General features: G+C 36.8%; 1 protein-coding gene across 2 annotated transcripts in view; it reads right to left on the reverse strand.

The window, feature by feature from the left end:
- Positions 1-245: 245 nt before the first annotated feature.
- Positions 246-19,528, reverse strand: part of sgcd (sarcoglycan, delta (dystrophin-associated glycoprotein)) — a 173,889-nt gene continuing 154,606 nt past the window's right edge. For both annotated transcript variants that reach the window (XM_015048904.1, XM_015048903.1), the window contains 2 exons: positions 10,044-10,167; positions 246-5,340 (listed from right to left, as the gene is read on the reverse strand). In XM_015048904.1, coding sequence (XP_014904390.1) covers positions 5,155-5,340; positions 10,044-10,167 — 310 coding nt within the window. In that variant the 3' untranslated portion in view covers positions 246-5,154. The remainder of the gene's footprint in view (positions 5,341-10,043; positions 10,168-19,528) is intronic.

Below are 19,528 nucleotides of genomic sequence, written 5' to 3' on the forward strand. Positions count from 1 at the left end.
ACAGTTTTTTCCTGTCTGCCTTTGACGTCCTCAGCATCACCGAGACATACCTGCGCCACAAAATGAAAGATTTACTGCTGATGGCAACTCTAGAGAACCAAAATTACCAAAACATTTTTGTGCAAACTCTCACATTTTTAAAGCCATTGTGACACATTTTTGCATATTTCATCTGCTGCGGCGTGGCCGTAAATCTGAGGTGTTTATTCATCTTCTTTTCAAGAAAACTCCAGTGACTAACATAGCCAGTTTGAACAATGCCTTTTTTTATTTTGGCATCTTTGAAAACTACTCCATGAACGGCAGTTTCTGACTGAAGAGTAAAGAAAAGATGGAGAAACGAGCGGGCTGTCAGGAAAAGAAGGTACACAGTGTTCAGAGTGAAAGCACAGCGCTGAGGGGTTGGTTTTTGGCACAGACAAGGTAAATAATTTTAGGGTTTCACTTTGTGTGTGTTTTTGTACACCTTGTTGGATGTATATAGTTTAACTACAGGTAAAACTTTTTTTGCATTAATTAGAATTACTTATCACTTACCATGACTGAATGACTGACTGATTAGTAGAACAAATCCTGGATCTGTGAAACTTAAACTGGTTCATGTTATTAGCAAAAAATTAAACCTACACACATTTAAGTGGGAATGTTGGAGTAAACTACATATGTGCAAAAACAATACTCCTCAACACTGTGCAGGTGTTTCTTCTGCTCTTTCCCTTTAGGTTTTCAGTTGTTTTCTGGGTTTGATTCACTGGCAACCGTTCAACATGTTCAGCGGAGCAGAATCAAATGTAGCTCATACAAGCGCAAATTTACAGACAGCACACTTAGAAGGAATGCAAAGACCTCAGCACCAACGTAGAAAAACAAAAACATCTGAAGCTTTGTGTTTGTAGCGAATATCTGAGCTCAGCTGGAGAGACGAGATCATGAAAAAAATCAAAAGGAACTTGTTCTCCACAGGCCAGCATTGTATACACTGCTGTACATGCTGAGTCAATGAATACCCTTTAACTTTTTGGGAGTAATTTTTGCCCTTTCAGTATAAAAACATGTATCATACATAAAAAAAAGGCTTCTAAAACAGCAACGTTTCTCTTTAACGCCGCATCACCGCATTTATGTTTACATTATTTATATTCACAGCCCTATAAAAGTCTGTTTACATGTATTCAAAAAGTAAATACAGCAGATTCAGGTTTAGTTATGTGGGAAAATATATAATGTACAGCAACATAGGAGGCTGAAACAAGGAAAAGTTGGCACGCCTCACTAAGAGAGGATACAAAACACTAAAGATGTTGAATAATTAAATTGTGTGATATGAAGGGGGTGGTAACTTTACTTCCACCCCCCTTAGAGTTCAGTTTAAAAAACTGAACTCTATGCTTAAAGTTGCTCCATCTTCTAAAACTGTCCAAAATTCCTCAAAATATTTCTATGTCCTTGACTATAACTTATCTTTGAAAAAAAAAAAAATATTATTTTGCATTGCAAGGAATTTTAAAAAAGATGTAGCATTTTGACGCCAAATGTCTTGCATATAGTCCGGTGTTGGTTATTAACAGTAGTGGACACCGCTAACTACAAAATTAACCATGCTAGCCCTACAGCACTAATCCTAAATATTAATTCTGAAAAAGTGCTTTCAATACTTTATTTAAAAAAGCTAGTGCTAAAGCACTGACTTAAATTCTAATTATGTCTGCCCTTAAAGGACTACAATCCTCAAGCACCGATTTAATTTTGACATAATTTACATGTTCTATTGTATTTATGCTTATGTATTGTTCAGTATTGTCAATATTGTATTTTGTTTCTGTTTGTATTTTGTTTGAAATCAGATTAGGGGAAAAAAGAGAAAGAACATGAGGAGAGTAAACATAATGTCTTCACCCCCTTCAAAATAAGAGCATAAAACGGCAAACTGCTTGAATTCTTAAGTCATTAACTAAAACATTAACACAGATGCCAATCTTAATTCGACTGAAAGTTTACACAACAGCCAAGTAATTTAGCTCTCTGGAATTTCTCCAGAAAAATGAATTTAAACATTTTCCAAGTTAGCAAAACACTACATGAAACATTAGCTCCACTGTTAGCACATTAGTGGATTAGCGGAAGTGTGCAGAGAAGGATGTCTGGTTTACATAGCCTCCGTCGGCTAGTTTTAGATCACTGTTAAAAACTTTACAGAGGTTTTCATCCACACCATATATTTTAACATTGCTAAACGGTGGATTGATAAATGGTGATATAAATAGCTACACAGAGTGAGGATGTCACATACAAGTCTCTTGTAATGGAAAATTGTATCTTTTGTCACCAAATTATTTATACATTTATGAAATATAACTCAATGTTTGGAGTAGGACACCTTGAAGATATAGCAAAAAAAAAAAATAAAAAATCCATTCAAATCTGAAGTATTCTTTTACTTGTGTTGACTGTTTTTTGGTATAGCATCCAACCATCTGGATTAGCTTCACAGATATATTTAGTTTATGGTGATTCATAATTAGGTCTGTCAAAAAAATATTTTGATTAAATCAATTCTATAAAGATTTATGCTATTAAAGATACTAACTTGCATCAAAATCTATACAAAAAGAGCCATTTTCACCTCCTCTCCATGTTTCATCTTGAGTTGGTTCACAACTTTGCACAATACAGCTGCAAACACAACAACTCCACCTCTTCCCTTTCCTTCCCTTCAGAGAGAAACCTGAATGACAGCTGCTGCTGGAAGGTTAAAACACATCATGTCAGGTAAATCAAGAAAAGAGTGGCGAGTTTCTCTGAAAATTAACACAAACATGTTATTGAATTAAACCCCCTTTTTTTATCTTCAAGTGGTTTTCTTCTGGTTCAGGAATATTTTCCAAACAGTTGGAAAACACAACCCTGTTGAACACTTACACATACACACCTTTTTCTTTTACCAACATCTACGTTTTCTTCTAACTGCAAACATTGACAAAAGCCTAATCTTCAGTAAAGTGATTTTCATACATCGTTTATAAAACTGTAGTCTAAAATTACAACTTTTTTTTATCATATAACCCTCCACAGAAGTCCTTCATATCTCAACAAAGGTTTTATTTGAACATATGGAGCTTAAAAAACAACAGCAAAAAAACTTGTCAAATAAGTTTTTTATTTTTTACTGACCAATTCCGCACTTTGTGACACATTTTTGACACATAATTGTCAAGCTTGTGTTTTTGCCTGGTTGTATGCAAACCACATGGTGGGGTTGAGTCTTGTATTGTTAGCTGTATTGCCACAATACTGCCAATGTTGAAGGGGTGTTATGATCACAAAAAAATGGAGGCTTGCAAGTTGAAATGTACAACACAATTTATAAAATATCCTTTCTTTAGTTGGATTTTACATGTGTCCAAACTCTTACCGAAGTATTTAATTAGCTTGGATATTTTTAGAGTTATTAAACAAGGCAGCAAAACTTCTGCAGAGAATATCTGTACATCTCCTGTGAAGAATTTAACAAATGCTGAAGATCATAGGTGGACTTTGAAACGTGTTTCTAATGACAAAAATATATTTTAGTGTATTCTTTAGGTAAGTGTACAAGTGTTTAAAAATCAAATTAATACAGTTTAAACTCCACAGTATCACAAGATTGCCAAGTCAAGCTTTAACACACACTAAAAAGCAATCTTTTAAAAACAAAAATAATACATGAAAGAAAACCCAACATACTGTATCCCTCACAGCAGTTGGATGTGAGCGTCTACAGTCGGAGGCAGCTGAAGGTCTTTGCATTCGCACACAAGGAAAAGGTTTGTGAACTGGATAAAAACCAAACTAAAATCAGACCATGAAGCTCGTTAATGCCAAAGAAAGTTTGTCTGATGTGCTTCTTTTTGCCACGAGTGCATTGACATAAGGCACAGGCACAGTTCCCCTCTTTCAAAAGAGTGGTTCAATTTATTTTTTTAAACTTACAGGGCAAGAAACCAGTAGGGTGATCACCACAAGGGTTCAGGCAGCTTATTTTATTTATTTATTTATTTATTTATTGTGGTTTAAAATCAACATAATGTAAGTTTTGCTTCTCTGAGCAGCCTGGTTGGAAATATATTCTTGTTAAAAGGCAAAATGACAAAACTGCAGAGGGTTGAAAACACACTACTTTAAATTAGATTTTTACTAAAATTAAATATATTTTTCAAGATTTATAACACCTCAGGGTATGACTTCTATGGAGCATTGTGAACAATAATCACTTACTTTAATACTTGATTTTTTAATGAATCGGCTGTGATTGATTTGTTTTTAACTGCTTGTGTGATAAAAGACATTTGGGATTAATGAGAAGAAGACAAATATTGAATATTTTATGCACAAAACCCTTATAAAACTTTTGTAATTGGATTGAAATTAAGTTTGATGTGAAGGTAACATGGCCAAACTTATGTAGAAACTGTGAGTGAAAATCAGCAAAATAAAAGCACATACAAACACAGCAGCTAAAATATTTCTCAATTGTTCTGCAAAACCAAATTTAAATAGCAAAGATACTTGGCCTGTTGTCATGGGTGATGACCCCAGTGGTTCTGGCACTGAGAAGGTCCAGGGGAAAAAAAGGGAACAGATCAGTGTCTTTTACAGTAGATCTCAGAGGAATTTACTCTCCATTTCTGGCAGGAGAAAATACTCACTGGAATTCTACGTTAAGTGTTTCCTATGTTTGCTTGCTATTAATAAATAGCCGTGTCATGTGAGTCATTTAGGGTCAAACCATTATGATACAAACACCAACCTTATTTATACTTGTCTCTGTCCAGGAGAGAGCAAAAGGTGCCATTCTGTCCTTCTGTATTAAAAAGGTATTGAAACCTGTAACCTTTAGAGTCTTGTAGAAGTTAGGGAAAAATATATGTTCGCACTGAAATTTGGCACCTCTCAGAAACCTTAAAGCAAACTCGTCCTTATTGACTTTTTAAACACATCAGTAGAACCTAAGGTTAAAGTGTTTTTGATTGAAAAATGACGCTTATTTGTTGTCCGTTGGCTCCGGCAGTCCTAGAGGCAGACAGCGTTTGTACATTGGCCTGCTCTGCGTGTCATTTTTTCCCCCTCCCACCAAATATCTTATTTATAGTTGTACAAAATCCTAGAGTTGTAGTCCTAGAGGCAGACGTTGTTGTTGATCTGGCAGGTGGATCCGGCGCCAGCAAGGGACAGAAAAAGTCTCCCGTTAGGACAAACGCAAACTTCATAGACAGTCTGCCTAGTCCCAGAGGACGAGGAGCTGGAAGAGGCTTTTCCTTCTGGCAGCCTCATCAGACGGATCCTCTGAGCATCCAGAGCAATCTGGGTGAATGGAGAGAAAACTGGTGAGACTGAAGACAAGTGTAGATTATTCGACATCAGAAAACCTGACTGGCAAAATCCTGTTAGCATAGTTACAGTAACCATCAGAAGTTTACATGCACCTATGCTATTTACCATCCATCCATTGAATACGTTTGTTCATGTAATAAGTCAATAAAAACAAGACATGACGTCATCCTCCAACTATTTCTTGTCATCTTCTTCATCTTAGTTTGCGCCAGTGGCAATACCCGGTTGTTATTTACATGACTTGTGTGATGTGATTAAAAGTGTTGCAAAATATACCAATTTCAATACGACCAAAAAACTCACCTCATCCTAGCACCAAAACGTTTTATCGAAAAACAAAAGCTTTTTCAAAATTGCCTGATTTCCATTAAGTGGGTCTATTTTTGAAATGTCAATTTGTTCACTTACATTGTCAATGGAAACACAGCTCCTGATAATGTCATTTACTCTCAGTTTACAACAAACACTTGTGAACACAGGAAATTATATACAAGTAATGTCATGATCTGGGCTTGAAGCTCACAATGCTCCACAGAAGAGTTATACCAAGGATACAAACTGATAACCTTGTTACAGACAATCATCTCTGGATTAAGGCACTACTGGTGAAGCTATAGAGTCAAAGGAAACCTGTCAGATAAATATTACAGGAAATCATGAAGCAGGAGAACTGAGATAGGTCAAAGGTGAAATTATTTCTATTCCATTAAACCCAAGACAAGCCATTTGACATTAATGTTATCATAATGTTACCAGTAACTGACTCAGCATGGTAGATATTTGCTGGACTAGTAGGAAATCTGTGCCCAAGAGAAATCACATGCTAAATTGTATTTTTGTGTTAAACACTTTGTGATGGCTACAAGTTGTTTAACTGGAATTAATTCAGATTTATTCAGAGTAACTTGCTTAACAAATCTAAGCTTATGTAATTACATGGGGCCTGAAGAGCAATCAGGTCCAACAAGCCCTCAAGGCATCAGAGATTCCATAATTGTTACAAATCTATTCTCTGAACTCAAGGTGAAACTAATTTAGATCCACTGACCTAAAAACATGAAAGAGCATTTTGTCCCCATCATGATCAAAACAAACATCTCAGCACAGAAAATATAGAAAGGCTGAGCAGTGGTTCAAGACTGAACCCACCGTTCATCATTACGCTCTTCATCACAAACACATTATTGTCAATTTCAATATAGTAAAATCTACTACATTTTAACAAACAAGTGGTTGTTTGGTAAACAACTGTGTTTAATACACAAAATGGGAATGGCAAGTCTCACTGGGCCAAAACCAGTTCACAAGTTAAATTGGCCAAGTTAATATTTTTTAATAAGAAAAAATTAAGTTAATTAAAGGGATGGCAGCTGAAATGATCTTAGTTTGGAGAATTAGAAAGAAATGATCATGGGCAAGTCAAGCAGACAGCTACTTCAAACATTAAGGACAGGGTGTAAAATTTTTACTATCCAAGATGAATTAATCCTCCAAACTTTGCTGTACTTTTAGAAAATAGTTTTCTAAGGTGACATTCTTACAGTTAACACTCCCTTTAAGTTCCTGGACAGTACTTTTATGTGGTCTGTAACTGCATTTTCTAGACTTATTTGATTTGACAGTCACATTTCCCTCCAGATAAATATTACTACTGCAAAGATGAATCAACCAAACTGCCTGAAGATGAGAGTTAAACTGGTGGCATCATATCAAAAAGACTGGAGGCTGAAAACACTGGCAGAGGTGGATGGTCAAACTGATCACTTATTTAAATGTGATTTCTTGGTTTTCTATTTTTAATAAGTAAGGGTATCTGATATAACAGATTCATTTAATACAATTTGGAATAAGTCTGAATTGTAACAAAATGTGGAAAAAGTAAATCACTGTGAAAACTTCTTGGATGCACAGACAAAAATATATTCAATTCTCTAGTATCACAGAGCCACACGCCATTGAATCTTATTTTTGTATTTTCTGAATCGTGCTGGAGTTTACCTAACTTGGGCTTCGACCAATAAGAAAAAAGATCAATAACCATGATTCACAAAAGTGTTTCTTTATTTTGTTTCAACAAATATTTGTTGGATAAAAATCCAAAACAGTAAATCCCAAAATCGCCTGCAGTTTACTGCTGGTTATTTCTCCAGAGCAATGACAGAAAAACCACCCCAAGTTTTCTCTGCTCCCCTCCCTTTACAAACACATTTACTCATAACTCATTTTATCTCTCTCATTGATTGGAACAAAATATCTTTCTCACTCTGTGCAGTAAAAATCCACTGCTGCATGAATCCAATCTCTCTTCCCTGTCCTCCTCCTCGGTCTCCTGGGGCTCGTGCCTGGCCAGTGTTTTACTGGCCACAGAGAGGAGGAGCTCTCCAGCCATAAAACGAAGAAGTAAAGGAGCTATTACCAGGAGCTCCGGGGAGGCATCGTCAACAAATGACCTGGAACCCCTTTTAAAGCTGATTCTCAGCTGACTTCCTCAGGCAGCTGCTGCTGAACAAATCCTCACACCACAAGGGGCAGATAGACCGGGACTCTGTGGGTCCAGAAGGGCAAGAGTACATGTAGATAAGCTTGGTAAAGCATTAATCTAACCAGAATATTTTATTTTAATATTATTTTGCGTTTATAATCTACATCTTTTTTATTACGCTGGAAAATTCACTTTGAATTACAAAACTTAAGAGAGAAATCTCTTAAATCTAAGCTCAACATGGTGTGATTAGTTAATGCATCAGTGAATCAGATCTAATATATTTGTTCTCTCATAGGTCCGTCCGTCCAATTCTGCTTTAGTAGGAATTTTTGTTCTAATTTATATAAATTAACCAGAAACTCCACAGAGTTTATAGTGGAAAAGGGAGAAATGTTACAATAAAAATGTATATTAACCCTAAAAAAAGGGAAAAATACCCCAACATATTTGTAATTTCACACCACATCCTACAGACAAGGTGTTTGTTGTTTTTGATGTCAGTCTACACCTTCTGAGCTCTCTGTATAAATCATCTCAATTAGACAGAAACTTTTTTTATTATCAATATTTAGATGATTATGTTCTGATGCAGGATTCAGTCTCGGTCCAAATGCAGAGTCTCTGTAATTAAAACTTGTTGCAGTGTGTCTGGACAGTTTGCATTTATCTAATGAAGACACAGACACGTGCTCGGCGGCCCGTTAATGAGCGGCCGTGCTGCGTTCCCGATAATTTCAGTATCTGCTCATGTGGCCCGTCACCGGATAATAGCCAAAACCTTTCTGTAATTGTGGCGGCAGCTCCAGCAGACATGGAAGCTGCGGTGTAAGACAGAGGTTTGACAAATGGACATTTGCTGGACTAATGGAGTGTGAGAGCACTGTTCTAATTATATGCTCTGTTCACAGGAAGTTCCACATTTAATCTTTGAGCACATGTCTGCAGGCGTGGCTTCTGCTTTTAATTGGACCAGACTGGATCCAGGGTCACCTTCATAACCTCCACTGCTTCCATTGGTCTCATATCAGCAGCTTTTCCTAAAAACAGCAAACTGTTTTGTGAGAAACTTTTAAATACTTTCTTTCTCCCCTAATCCTCCTGCGTTGATGTTCGCAGATCTGACAAGGGACGACTGCTGAAATGTACGGAGGAAAATCCTTTTATCAGGAAAGATGAATGCCAGGCTGATGGGTGTAACGAATCGCTGGATGGTTGGAGGAACTCGGGTGCACAAAGGAAAACGATGGGAGAATTAGAAAGATGCTAAAAAATCCAAGTTAAAGACAGAAAGTGAGAAAGATGAATGGAAAATAAATAGTTATTAGCACATGAAAGGATCAGGAGGAAGAAAAAAGAGAAAAAAATCAACTTCTGCTTCTAGTTTTCCTACTTATTTGCACTCCTGGTGGACGGACAGTGAGCAGGAAAATTGCCAGCGGCCATCTTAATAATGTTGGCCCACGTTGGCTCAGAGAGCTAAATATTGTTTGTGTTGTTTGCTAAAAATACATTTGGACAGAAGGAATATTAAACTGAGCTGGAGCCAGAAGACAAAGACAGTTAATTTCTCCACTTTCTCCGCTGCAACAGAGTGGGAGGTTTTTCCATCGACAGAGAGCCAAGTGGACCTCGCTGTGTGGGGAATAGAAAGCTATGCATAATCTTTCTGCTCAGCTCCTGGATGGCGGGGTGGAAATGAAATGAAACTGCACGTTGAAAGATCGTGTGACTGTACTGCAAAGATCAAAACATCAGAACAGTGACAAATACAAAAAAAAAAAAAAGTTCAGTTCAGTTCTACATTAAGCAGTGTTCACATACTGATGTCCAATTTGAGTTATTTATGTCTGATGTCAGTATTTTATTTTGTATTTTATCTTTATGTTTAGCATTCTGTCTGTGTGTCAGGCTACTGCTGCCCAATAATTTCCCAATTCTGGGATCAGTAAGGTTCATCTTATCTGATGTTCAAAACTGAAGGACTCTTGAAGAGACAAGACATGAAGTCCAGTTGTCTTCTAGGAAGCATTTCTAATATCATATCCTGAATGACTCAGAATGTAAACAGAGGAAGCAGAATAAGATGTGCTGAGAATCCCATTTCTATTCATCATTCTTGACGTCTTTTTATTCAGTTAGTGAGTTTAGCATCCAAGCAACCTTAAAGTCCATTTGGAAGCTGACCCACCTCTCCGTCTTTGGACTCCAGCCGCAGCTCGTTCCTGCAGATGGCCTGGATATCTCCGGCCTCGGCCAGGATCTGGATTCCTTTCGGGGCCTCCATCAGTAAAGAGCGGGTAGGAGACTCCAACCTGCAACAACACCGCTCCGTTAGAACCTCTGGACAGGTTCAACCTCATCTCTTCAAAATTCATGCATTCAAAGAGAGTTTACCATGGTGATAGACCTAGGAAAGATATATTATATATTGATCACGTGTCTATCGTAACATATATTGTTACTGATTGTCTAGCAAACATAAACAAGATGAACTTGTTTATGCACCACCACTATTTTTAGCTGTTGCTTAACAAGTTATAGATTTAACACCATTCACTGGGATTCCAACATGGCTGTGAACAGGAGATTCTGTGACGTCTTTGAATATACATGGTTGCATTAGTTCAACAACAAACAATTAAAAATGTTGGTCACATTACTACAAATAAACTCTGTTAAGCTGCATCAAAAGAGACAGACAGGCACTAAGGTCTTAGTTTCCTGTAATGAAAACTTGGGACAGTTAGAGAAATGCAAAGCTCAATGTCAAAGCAAACGTCATGAAAGTGAAAGAGGCCAACCTGACTCACTCACCAGGCAATAAAGTCTGAGGTTTGACTGCTCCACTAATGAACAATGAAAGGTACGTTGACACGTCTGCATAGCAGCTCCACTTCGCTGGTCATTAACCATGATGATAATCATAATCCTGCCACTCCAGTTGATAATACTGACTGTAAAATGACTGTTGGCTCCCTGCAGTTTTTTTTTTTTTTTTTTTTTTGCTGTCATTTACATTAAGAGTTGGACTCTCTTTCAGGCTTCAAACCCAGGATGATTTATGGATTCAGGTCTTATTAAAACTGCCCTGTTTGAGTAGAACAAAGGAAAGTATGAGAGGAGTGGCAGCCAAAAAAACAGTGGGTGAAGGTCCAAATTAAATCTATAATCTACTTTTTATTAACCTCTTGCTCTCTCCCAACAGAGGTTTAAGAAGCCCTTAACACTTTATAACAAGAGTTCTTGATACTGTAATGAATTAAAACATGTTATCCTACAGAGATGTTTTAGTGTTCAAGCATAGTAGTTTATATTGAAGTGAAATGTTTTTTTTTTTTTTAAGAGTTTAGTGATCTGGTATTTCTCGGGACAAACTGCTTTAAACTACCATGGGCCCCAGTTGTGGCGGTTAGGAACCCCAGCAACCCGTGAATAGCTAAAATTTGTGGATACAAATGTTTTTAATAGGCAGTTAAAAGTGAGATTCCCACTTTTAACAGCCGATTTTAACACTTCAAACAGAAAATATACTTTAATATGTAATATGCACAGTCAAATCCATACTATCACAGAAAATATTATCTACATTTTTCCATAACTTCTTGTGGGTTCAGCCAATCAGCACCAAAGAAAATAAATTGCAATCTTGTATTGAGTGCTTTGAAAATGCCAGCCAATAGCATTGTGGCCAGGTATTTCAACTTCAAAGGTTGCAATTTCTTCTAAATATCTATTGAAATATAATTTATATGTAAATCAGTGAATAGGTGGATTTTCTACAAATAATTTGGAGTTTAGCTCTGCTGAAAGCTATGCACCGATCCATATTTTTCACTACCAATACTGATATCTGAGGTTTAGAGTCAACACTGATCCAATACAAAAAATCAGTGCTGAATTGACTTAAAACATTACTTTTTAAAATAATGATACTTTTTAAATATGGACATAAGTGTACTGAATTACAAATTTAAATCACTCATCAAGCTATCTGATTCTTATATTTCAGGGTTTACTGCTGGACTTTCTTGCCCCATAAAACTCCAGATCTTGACAAAACTTTAAATGACTGAGTTGGTGCCTCAAAAAGAAGACAGAAAGAAGGTGGACATTGGAAAATAAAATATTACTTGCACTACTTCTAAAGCCCAAACATAAACATTAATTTAATGCTCTATACCAAAGTGGTATTTAGCAGAATGCTAATGCTAAAGCAATAAGTTCAACCAAGTCAATTTCTACCATATGTCAATGACGCAACGTGCTATATCGTCCTCTACATGTCAGAATTGTTAATGCACACCTACCTGTATAGTTGAGATTCAGGAAGTGATTCTTTACAACAAACATTTCACACATTGTTTCAGTTTTATTGTTGTTATGTATCGCTAACTCGGTTGCTAATTTGGCTAATTAACCACAATAGGGCTTTGGTCAGAAAGCACGCAGGACATCAGTAGATTTTATACTATTTACAGCATTTGGGTACAGAATAAACATAATTTGCTGCACCACATCATGGGTGGAGAAGATGAGATAATGCTGGGTAATCAGTCTTCCCCTACTTCAAAATAAGAGCATGAATACAACAGGCTGACTACTTGAAGAATTCTTAAAAGTTGATAGCCAAAACTTCAAATAAACTCTATCCAACTGAAAGTTTACAAAACAACCAAGTAAATTATCACTTTAGAATTTATCCAGAAGTGCTAAATGAAAAGTTAGCTCTGCTTTTAGTACATTAGCTGGTTAGCAAAAGTGTGTTTTCTACTGACAAAGTATTTTTTGCATTTTTCAGAAGATCATGCAGAAAATTATGTAAAAACACGTCATTGTGTTGAGTTTAACTTCTTAAGGCAAATTTTCTTTGGATCAGCTGATGATGTGTGTCAACAGGTGAATAAAACATTTATGTCCATAACTGCACTATATATGCACATTCTATTTAGCATGTCATTCATCATTTAATCTAAGACATCTGGTGATCATGTAGCAACTATGTCAATACACTTTGCTGCTCTACAAGTTTGTTGCTCCTCATCAGTCAGTCGCTTTCTTTGTTGTCTATAAGGAAATGTTTGAAAGCAAACAAAGCAGATTTGCTGTTAACATTCAGAGAAGCGCCTGCTGAAGAAAAGGCCTCCACGCTCTCATCTCCCCTCGTTCTTTAAGGTTCCTCCTCTGGGAGTCCGGCTGTGAATTCTCTCTCATTCATTTCCTCTTCACGACCCACATGAATTTGATGCTTGTCTCTTTTTCTTTGTTTTTGTTTCTCCTCCATTTTCTTTAGTCTGTTTTTTATATCAAACAAAAAACAAGCTTCAGTCTCTCGTCTACCTGTTTTATTTTATGTTTCCAGTCTGTTCTACCTGGTGTAGGTTTATAGTTTATTTCCATGATGTCATCTGTGTTACTTTTACGACTGGCACAAGCTCATTTCCTCTCAGCGATCAATATAGTTTCATCTTCCTCTCTGACCTGTTTTCTTCTCCGCTTTATTCCTCCTTTATATCAGTTTTTCCCGTCCTCTTCCCAGGCACGGCTTCGTATCTACAACCAGGATCAAAGGTTAATAACTTTCTGCGCTTCTTCCTCATATTGTTCGTCTTCAGATAACGGCGAAAGGTTTTTAATGCTGCAGATACCGTAGATGTGCAGCATGTGAAACATGCAGCTTTAATGCTCCCTGCCTTTGGCTAAATGTGACTCCTTTCTCCTTGATCCGCACCCATTACCTGCACTGCAGGAACCCAGCAGTTCTGAAAGGATTTACATGTCACTCTATCGAAAAAGTTTAATTGCATTTCACTGAAAATGCAATTATTTCCAGGTTTTTGGTTTTTGTTTGTTTCTCCTAACCCATTTTTGATCACCAAACACATTATACAAGCAAAAATATAACTTGAGTACATGAAAAATGTAATTTTCAAATAATAACTTCAAAATAAACTGGTTGTGCAATCCTTAAAAATAACTGATTTATTGCTGAAACTGGATTAATTTTAGATGCTTGACTGCGTTGACAGAAAATATTTGAGTATTTTCAGTTCAGTTCTTGCTTTTGAAACATTTGAAAGTAAAATAAACGCCATCCAAAGTGAAAAAAAAAACAACAAACACGCTATATTTTCATCTATTTTAGTTTTACATTGAAATAAAATGCAATTATTAAAAAGATGCTGAACTTGTATCGCTGCCCAGATTAGAAAACCGGGCAGAGGTGTTGGAGTTGGGGATGTGATCTTTGCATCTATGAAGCCTCCTTTTTCAACTCCTTTGAGGTTTGGGGTCGTAGTTTAGATGTTATGTGAGCTTTGGAGATGCTAACCAGTTCTTCCCAATTATACAATGCCTTGTTGCCATGACTACGCATCATAACAAATGTCTGTTGATCAAACCGTAAGAGCAAAACTCCCTCCAGCTGCACAGCTTCCAAAAACAGAGGGGAAAACAACAAGCAAGGCCTCAACCTAAAAGAAATTAAGCTAAAGTCTATTTCCTAATAGAGTTAGGAATAACGTGGTGAAGGTATTTCACCACGTGGTGAAGGTATTTCACCACCATGCAAGAAATAGAGTGTGGATGACAATGAGGGAAAGAAACAAAAAGTGGGAAAAAGTGAAGAAAACTAGCTGAAAAGCAACATTTATTTAATCTGTGATTTGTGATGCAGCAGCCAGGTGTCATTGTTTGTAAAATAATGCGAAATGCTCTGTCTCCTCCTGTTGAGGTGTAGTGGAGAACAATAAACATGGAACGCTGTGAAAACAGGGTGAAAGTCACCTCAAAGTTCTAACTTTTAACAGGCCGTGAAAAATATCCCTGATGTATTTATGACCTATCGACCATCCAGAAAACTTCAAGAGCTGTCACAACAGTTTATTCAGTTTCTGAGATTTCACCAATGATAACATGATATATTTTGGAAAACTGAAAAGGAATGGACTGAGATCTTTGCTTATTTGAGTCTGGAAAAATACAAAAGTTAAAGATTTTTAACAGATTTTGAAGAGAAAGTCAAGCTATAATGGAGGTAATATTTGCCAGAAATAAAGTAACTCAAGAAAGTGCTGCTAAACTGTTTTCCCTCTTGTATTTGACTCAGCTTCATTTCTTTAATTGATTTATCCAACAGGGAGGCCTTTATCTGAGTCTGATACATTAAGGAGCAAAAAAAGGCTCTAGTCACTGAGAGAAGAAAACTCTCCAGACTGAGATACTGTCAGATTAACAACAGTTTTAAAAAGATTCTGAAAGTTAAAACTTTTTTTGTCCTTTACGCTCTTCTTAAGGAGGAAAATAACCTCAAGTCTCAGCTCAAGCAAAAGAAAGAAAGAAAAAAAAAAGACTTTCCGGTGCATGTTTGTCTTCCAGTTCACATTATGGCTTCATATATATTCTTTTTATCTGTGCTCAGAGTTAGTATGGAGATAAATCAAGCTGCATTATCGAATTCAGCCACGCTGGAGTTTCACTTTCCCAAAGACGACTGACTGATGCAAGGACACATCCTGTTGACAAGACATTACTGCGCAGATGGATATGATGGCCACGGTTTCAATAACAGAAGTGTCAGCTCTGGGTGGGACGTGTGTTTTTATGTGCAAATGTCTGGTGTTATGATATCCTCAAATAGGATTTGGATGCTTGATTGCTACCTGCTATGGATTTGCAGAGATTTGAGAAAGATTAGATTTTAGCTACACTCCAATGAGCTTTCACGTCTTCCTTGACATAATTGGCCATTTTTCATCTTCAACTGGCTGGCTGGTGCCAAAGATGTACAAACTGAGGACAATGAAGGAAGAAAAACACAATCGCATGGATGCAAACTGTCAAATTATATAGACGATGACGTGACGGGTGCTTTGGAGCGTTCACAAATTATCTGAACTTTATCAATGAAACTTTCTTCAGGCATTAAGTGTTTGAAATGATCCCACAAAGGAAAGCAGCAGTGATTGATGACGATCACCTCATCGATCACCTCATCACTGAATCGTTGTTATGTTTGTCATTGAAATGCTTTGTCTGTGAAGCCTAAGGGCCAACACACGCCGACAATAAAAACACATGACAAAAACGATGCTCCAATACGTTTTTGATTAAAAACCAGCAGCGCAGTGATCATTTCTATTTTGTTTTGCTTTACAATACAAACAATAAAAGCTTTACAGCATGGCTACAATGAAGTAATATAGCAATTCAGATTTCCACGATGGTGGAATGCCGAGTGTCACATATACAGAAAGAGCTTTCTGAATTAAGCACAGGTTTTATATAATGTTCCATATCTTTATAAGGAAACAGCAAAGATGTGTTTTTTTGCTTAATTTAATCATATTGCTATCCACCTTGTGTCAGTAGCTGCATTTCCACTGACCATAAAATTGCACAAATTGGAAATATGAAAATAATTTTGCTGAATGGAACCAGACCAATTTCAAAGACACTTTCGATAAAACCACTAGGATGAGGTGATTTTTCTAACCATATTGAAATTTGTGTATTTTGCAAAACTGAAAATGAAACTTTTTTGCATCATGCCAGCTTCTATACAGCAATTACGAGCTGGTATGATTCATTGTCTTACTGCACTGCTTCAAACAAACCAAAACCTTTTTGTTCTCCTCCTCACCTGTGGTGGCAGTGCACAAAGAACCACTGAAGGAAACACAACAACATCTGAAGAAGACACTTCCTTTTTCACAAAATGTAAATACAAATGGGGTGGTGTCAGATTTTAGAAGTTGTAGGATTTCTCTTTTGTCATTGGTATAAGACCATGAGCCATTTCTCCCACTAGATCTAGACCCTTGCACTAGTTTTGGTTGTAATTACATAGATCGCCCTGCACTACAGTCTGGATAGGATTGATCTGATTCAGTAATTGTTTTGTTTCTACCAGTGAAAAAAGATTTGGTTTATCCTGCCACACCAGATCTGTTTTAATGCTGTTCATGGATTTGTTTCTATCAGTTTGTAAGATCCATCATCTCTGCTGACGACTGTTTCTACAGATGAAAGCAGATTGGTTTCTGATTAAATTTGTTTCTACAGGTTACTGCATTCTGCTTGGCATTCACATATGCATCCAAAACTAGAGTTCACTTCAACTGAACTGAGACCTGGGTTTTTAGGCAGACTAGAGTTTACTTTTATAGTCCGCTTTAGAGTTCGATTGCGCATTCACCCATCCACCCATCCTCAAACCAACCAGACTTTCTAGATAAACGATCTAGAGTCGGGTTAAACGGGGCTGGTGTTAAAGGATTTGAACAGCCTTTCAACAGAGTGAATGTGAAATAAATATTTTCTCATTTTTATATGATCAGGAAGAAATAATATTTTAGACTTTTTATTGTAATCGTCTAAGAAAACTATAATTGTGTCATAATTGACATACAACAACACAAATATGGAGGATGTAACTGCTTAGACACACTTCTCTTTAAAGTCCCACCGCTTCACTACACCTTTCCTTCAATGTTTTCTTATTCTCTCCACCCGAACATCCATCACATCCCTTTCTCTTTTTTTCCTCTGGGTTTCTGTTGCCCTGATTGACTGTCATCACAACTGACAGCACAGCCGAGAGAAAGATGATAAACAAGACATTTACATTAGAGAGACGTCCACACCTCACACTCGCTCATAAAACCTGCGCTGTAGGGGGAAAGAAGCGATGGAAAACACCACACAGCAAGCCGAAGATTACTGCACCTGTGCAAAAGCTTTTCCACCCTCAAAACTAATTTCACCAAAAATCTTTTGATTGCTGTTATAGGAGGCAATAATTTGCCCCGAGAAAAAGTAGTGGATTCACATTGTGAAAAGCTTGGCTGCAACATCAACTTAGGAGCAGGTGTTAGGTTGGACATCGTTCGCTCAAAGCAGAAACATGAAGGTGTGACCAGGCTGCTACAAAAAGAGAAAAACACCCTCATTGAGGGCAAACATAAACCAGGCCAATCTGATCACTACAGTTTTCTGTTTACCAGCTCCTAAAAACCAGGATTTATCCTATTCAGTAATTATTTTGTTTCTACCAGTGTAAACAGATTTGGTTTATCCTGAGACACTGGATCCATTTTTAATGGTGTTCATGGATTTGTTTCTTTCAGTATGTAAGATCTGTTGTCTCTGATGATGCTGTTTCTACAAATAAAAGCAGGTTTCTTTTGCTTTAAGAACCTCATATCCTGTGAAACAATTTGGAATGGTTGAATGCTGCAGACAGCTGGATTTGGACTTCTGTGAATGTTTCTCCAATATCAGTGATGTTTACAATCAGCTTGATGTTGTTTCAGGTGATAACTACAGCTAAGTTCTCAGTGAGCTCTGTATCCAGTTAAAAACAATGATGACATAATGTTTTGGTCTGGTCTACCTTTTTTCCTCCGCTGTAGCTATTTTCTGTGTCTTTTAGTCACTGCTTGTATCTTATCCACTTTTGCATCTCGGTGATAAGGGTTTAAGTTTTGATTTAGAAACAATAGGCTCTTGATAAAGAGGGAAGAGAAAACGCACAAGGACAAAACATCTGTTTTCAAAGATGAACCCATTGATCTCACAGATACACAACACAACTCTGGCTCCAACAAACTGGGATCATTACAGAGTGTTAACCACCCATGACAAAAAGCTGTTTTTACACACTTCACTGATTCGCTTTTTCTGCCTTCTTCTCAGGTTAGACATTTCAGTTAACCGGAAGGTGTGAAAATCTGCAGCTGAGTGAAATGTGAATGGTTTACGAACCAAAAACATTTGTGAGTTATTGCTGTTAAGTTGTTTATGTCTATGTGGGACTTATTGCCAACAAGATTAAGCTTATAAACAGTTTTGGCTCAAATATCACATCAAACTGATGGGAATAAAATATTAAGCAGCCAACTAAGGTGATGATTTAATTGGCTGTGTGTTTGATATAAGTCATAAAGACAATGGCTTGCAAAAAAATTAATTTATAACTGAACCAAGGCAAAGAAAAAAAACAACAACAAAAAAACAACTCCACGGTAAAAAAGCATCTTGAAAACAACAGCAATCAGTCTTGTAATTTTACAACTCCATTCTTTTCTGCCTGTGTTGTTACTGCTGTCAAACTATTTTTACTGTTTGAAAGCAATATCCTCTCCTGTAATGGTCAATCTGGAGTGACAATTGAGGCTCAGCAGCTAAGTTTTCATTTCTTGAAATACACACTGCAGGAATCAACATCATGTAAGCATATTTTAGGCTGCTTTGTGCCTGTTTTACATCAATAAGAAAACATCAACATCAGAAAACATCAACAATTCATTCTTTTTAAATGTGGTGTAATATGCTTTATTGTTGGTTGTTTTCATGGTCTCACTGGATACAAATCTAAAGCTATAACTACTGAATTACTGGCCCCTCAAAAGAAAGTACTGACCCCATGAAAGACTAACTTAATGTCTATTAATTGTGTTTTCCTCTTATAGATTGGTTCAATAGCCCAGAAAAGAAATATTGAGTTCATTAGAACAGAAAATGAATAAAGTAGCTAATCACTACTCCATTCAGTGTGAAATAATGCTGTTCATGCATCTTGTAATAGTCCTGTAGCCCTTCATAGACGAAGGGAACAGGATAGTTTTCAGTCGTTTTTGAAGAGTTCCACAACAGCATGTTAGAGTCAGATAGAAA

This window comes from Poecilia latipinna, unplaced genomic scaffold, assembly GCF_001443285.1.
Source record: "Poecilia latipinna isolate Pla-1442-1.1 unplaced genomic scaffold, P_latipinna-1.0 Scaffold911, whole genome shotgun sequence".
Classification (NCBI taxonomy): Eukaryota; Metazoa; Chordata; class Actinopteri; order Cyprinodontiformes; family Poeciliidae; genus Poecilia; species Poecilia latipinna.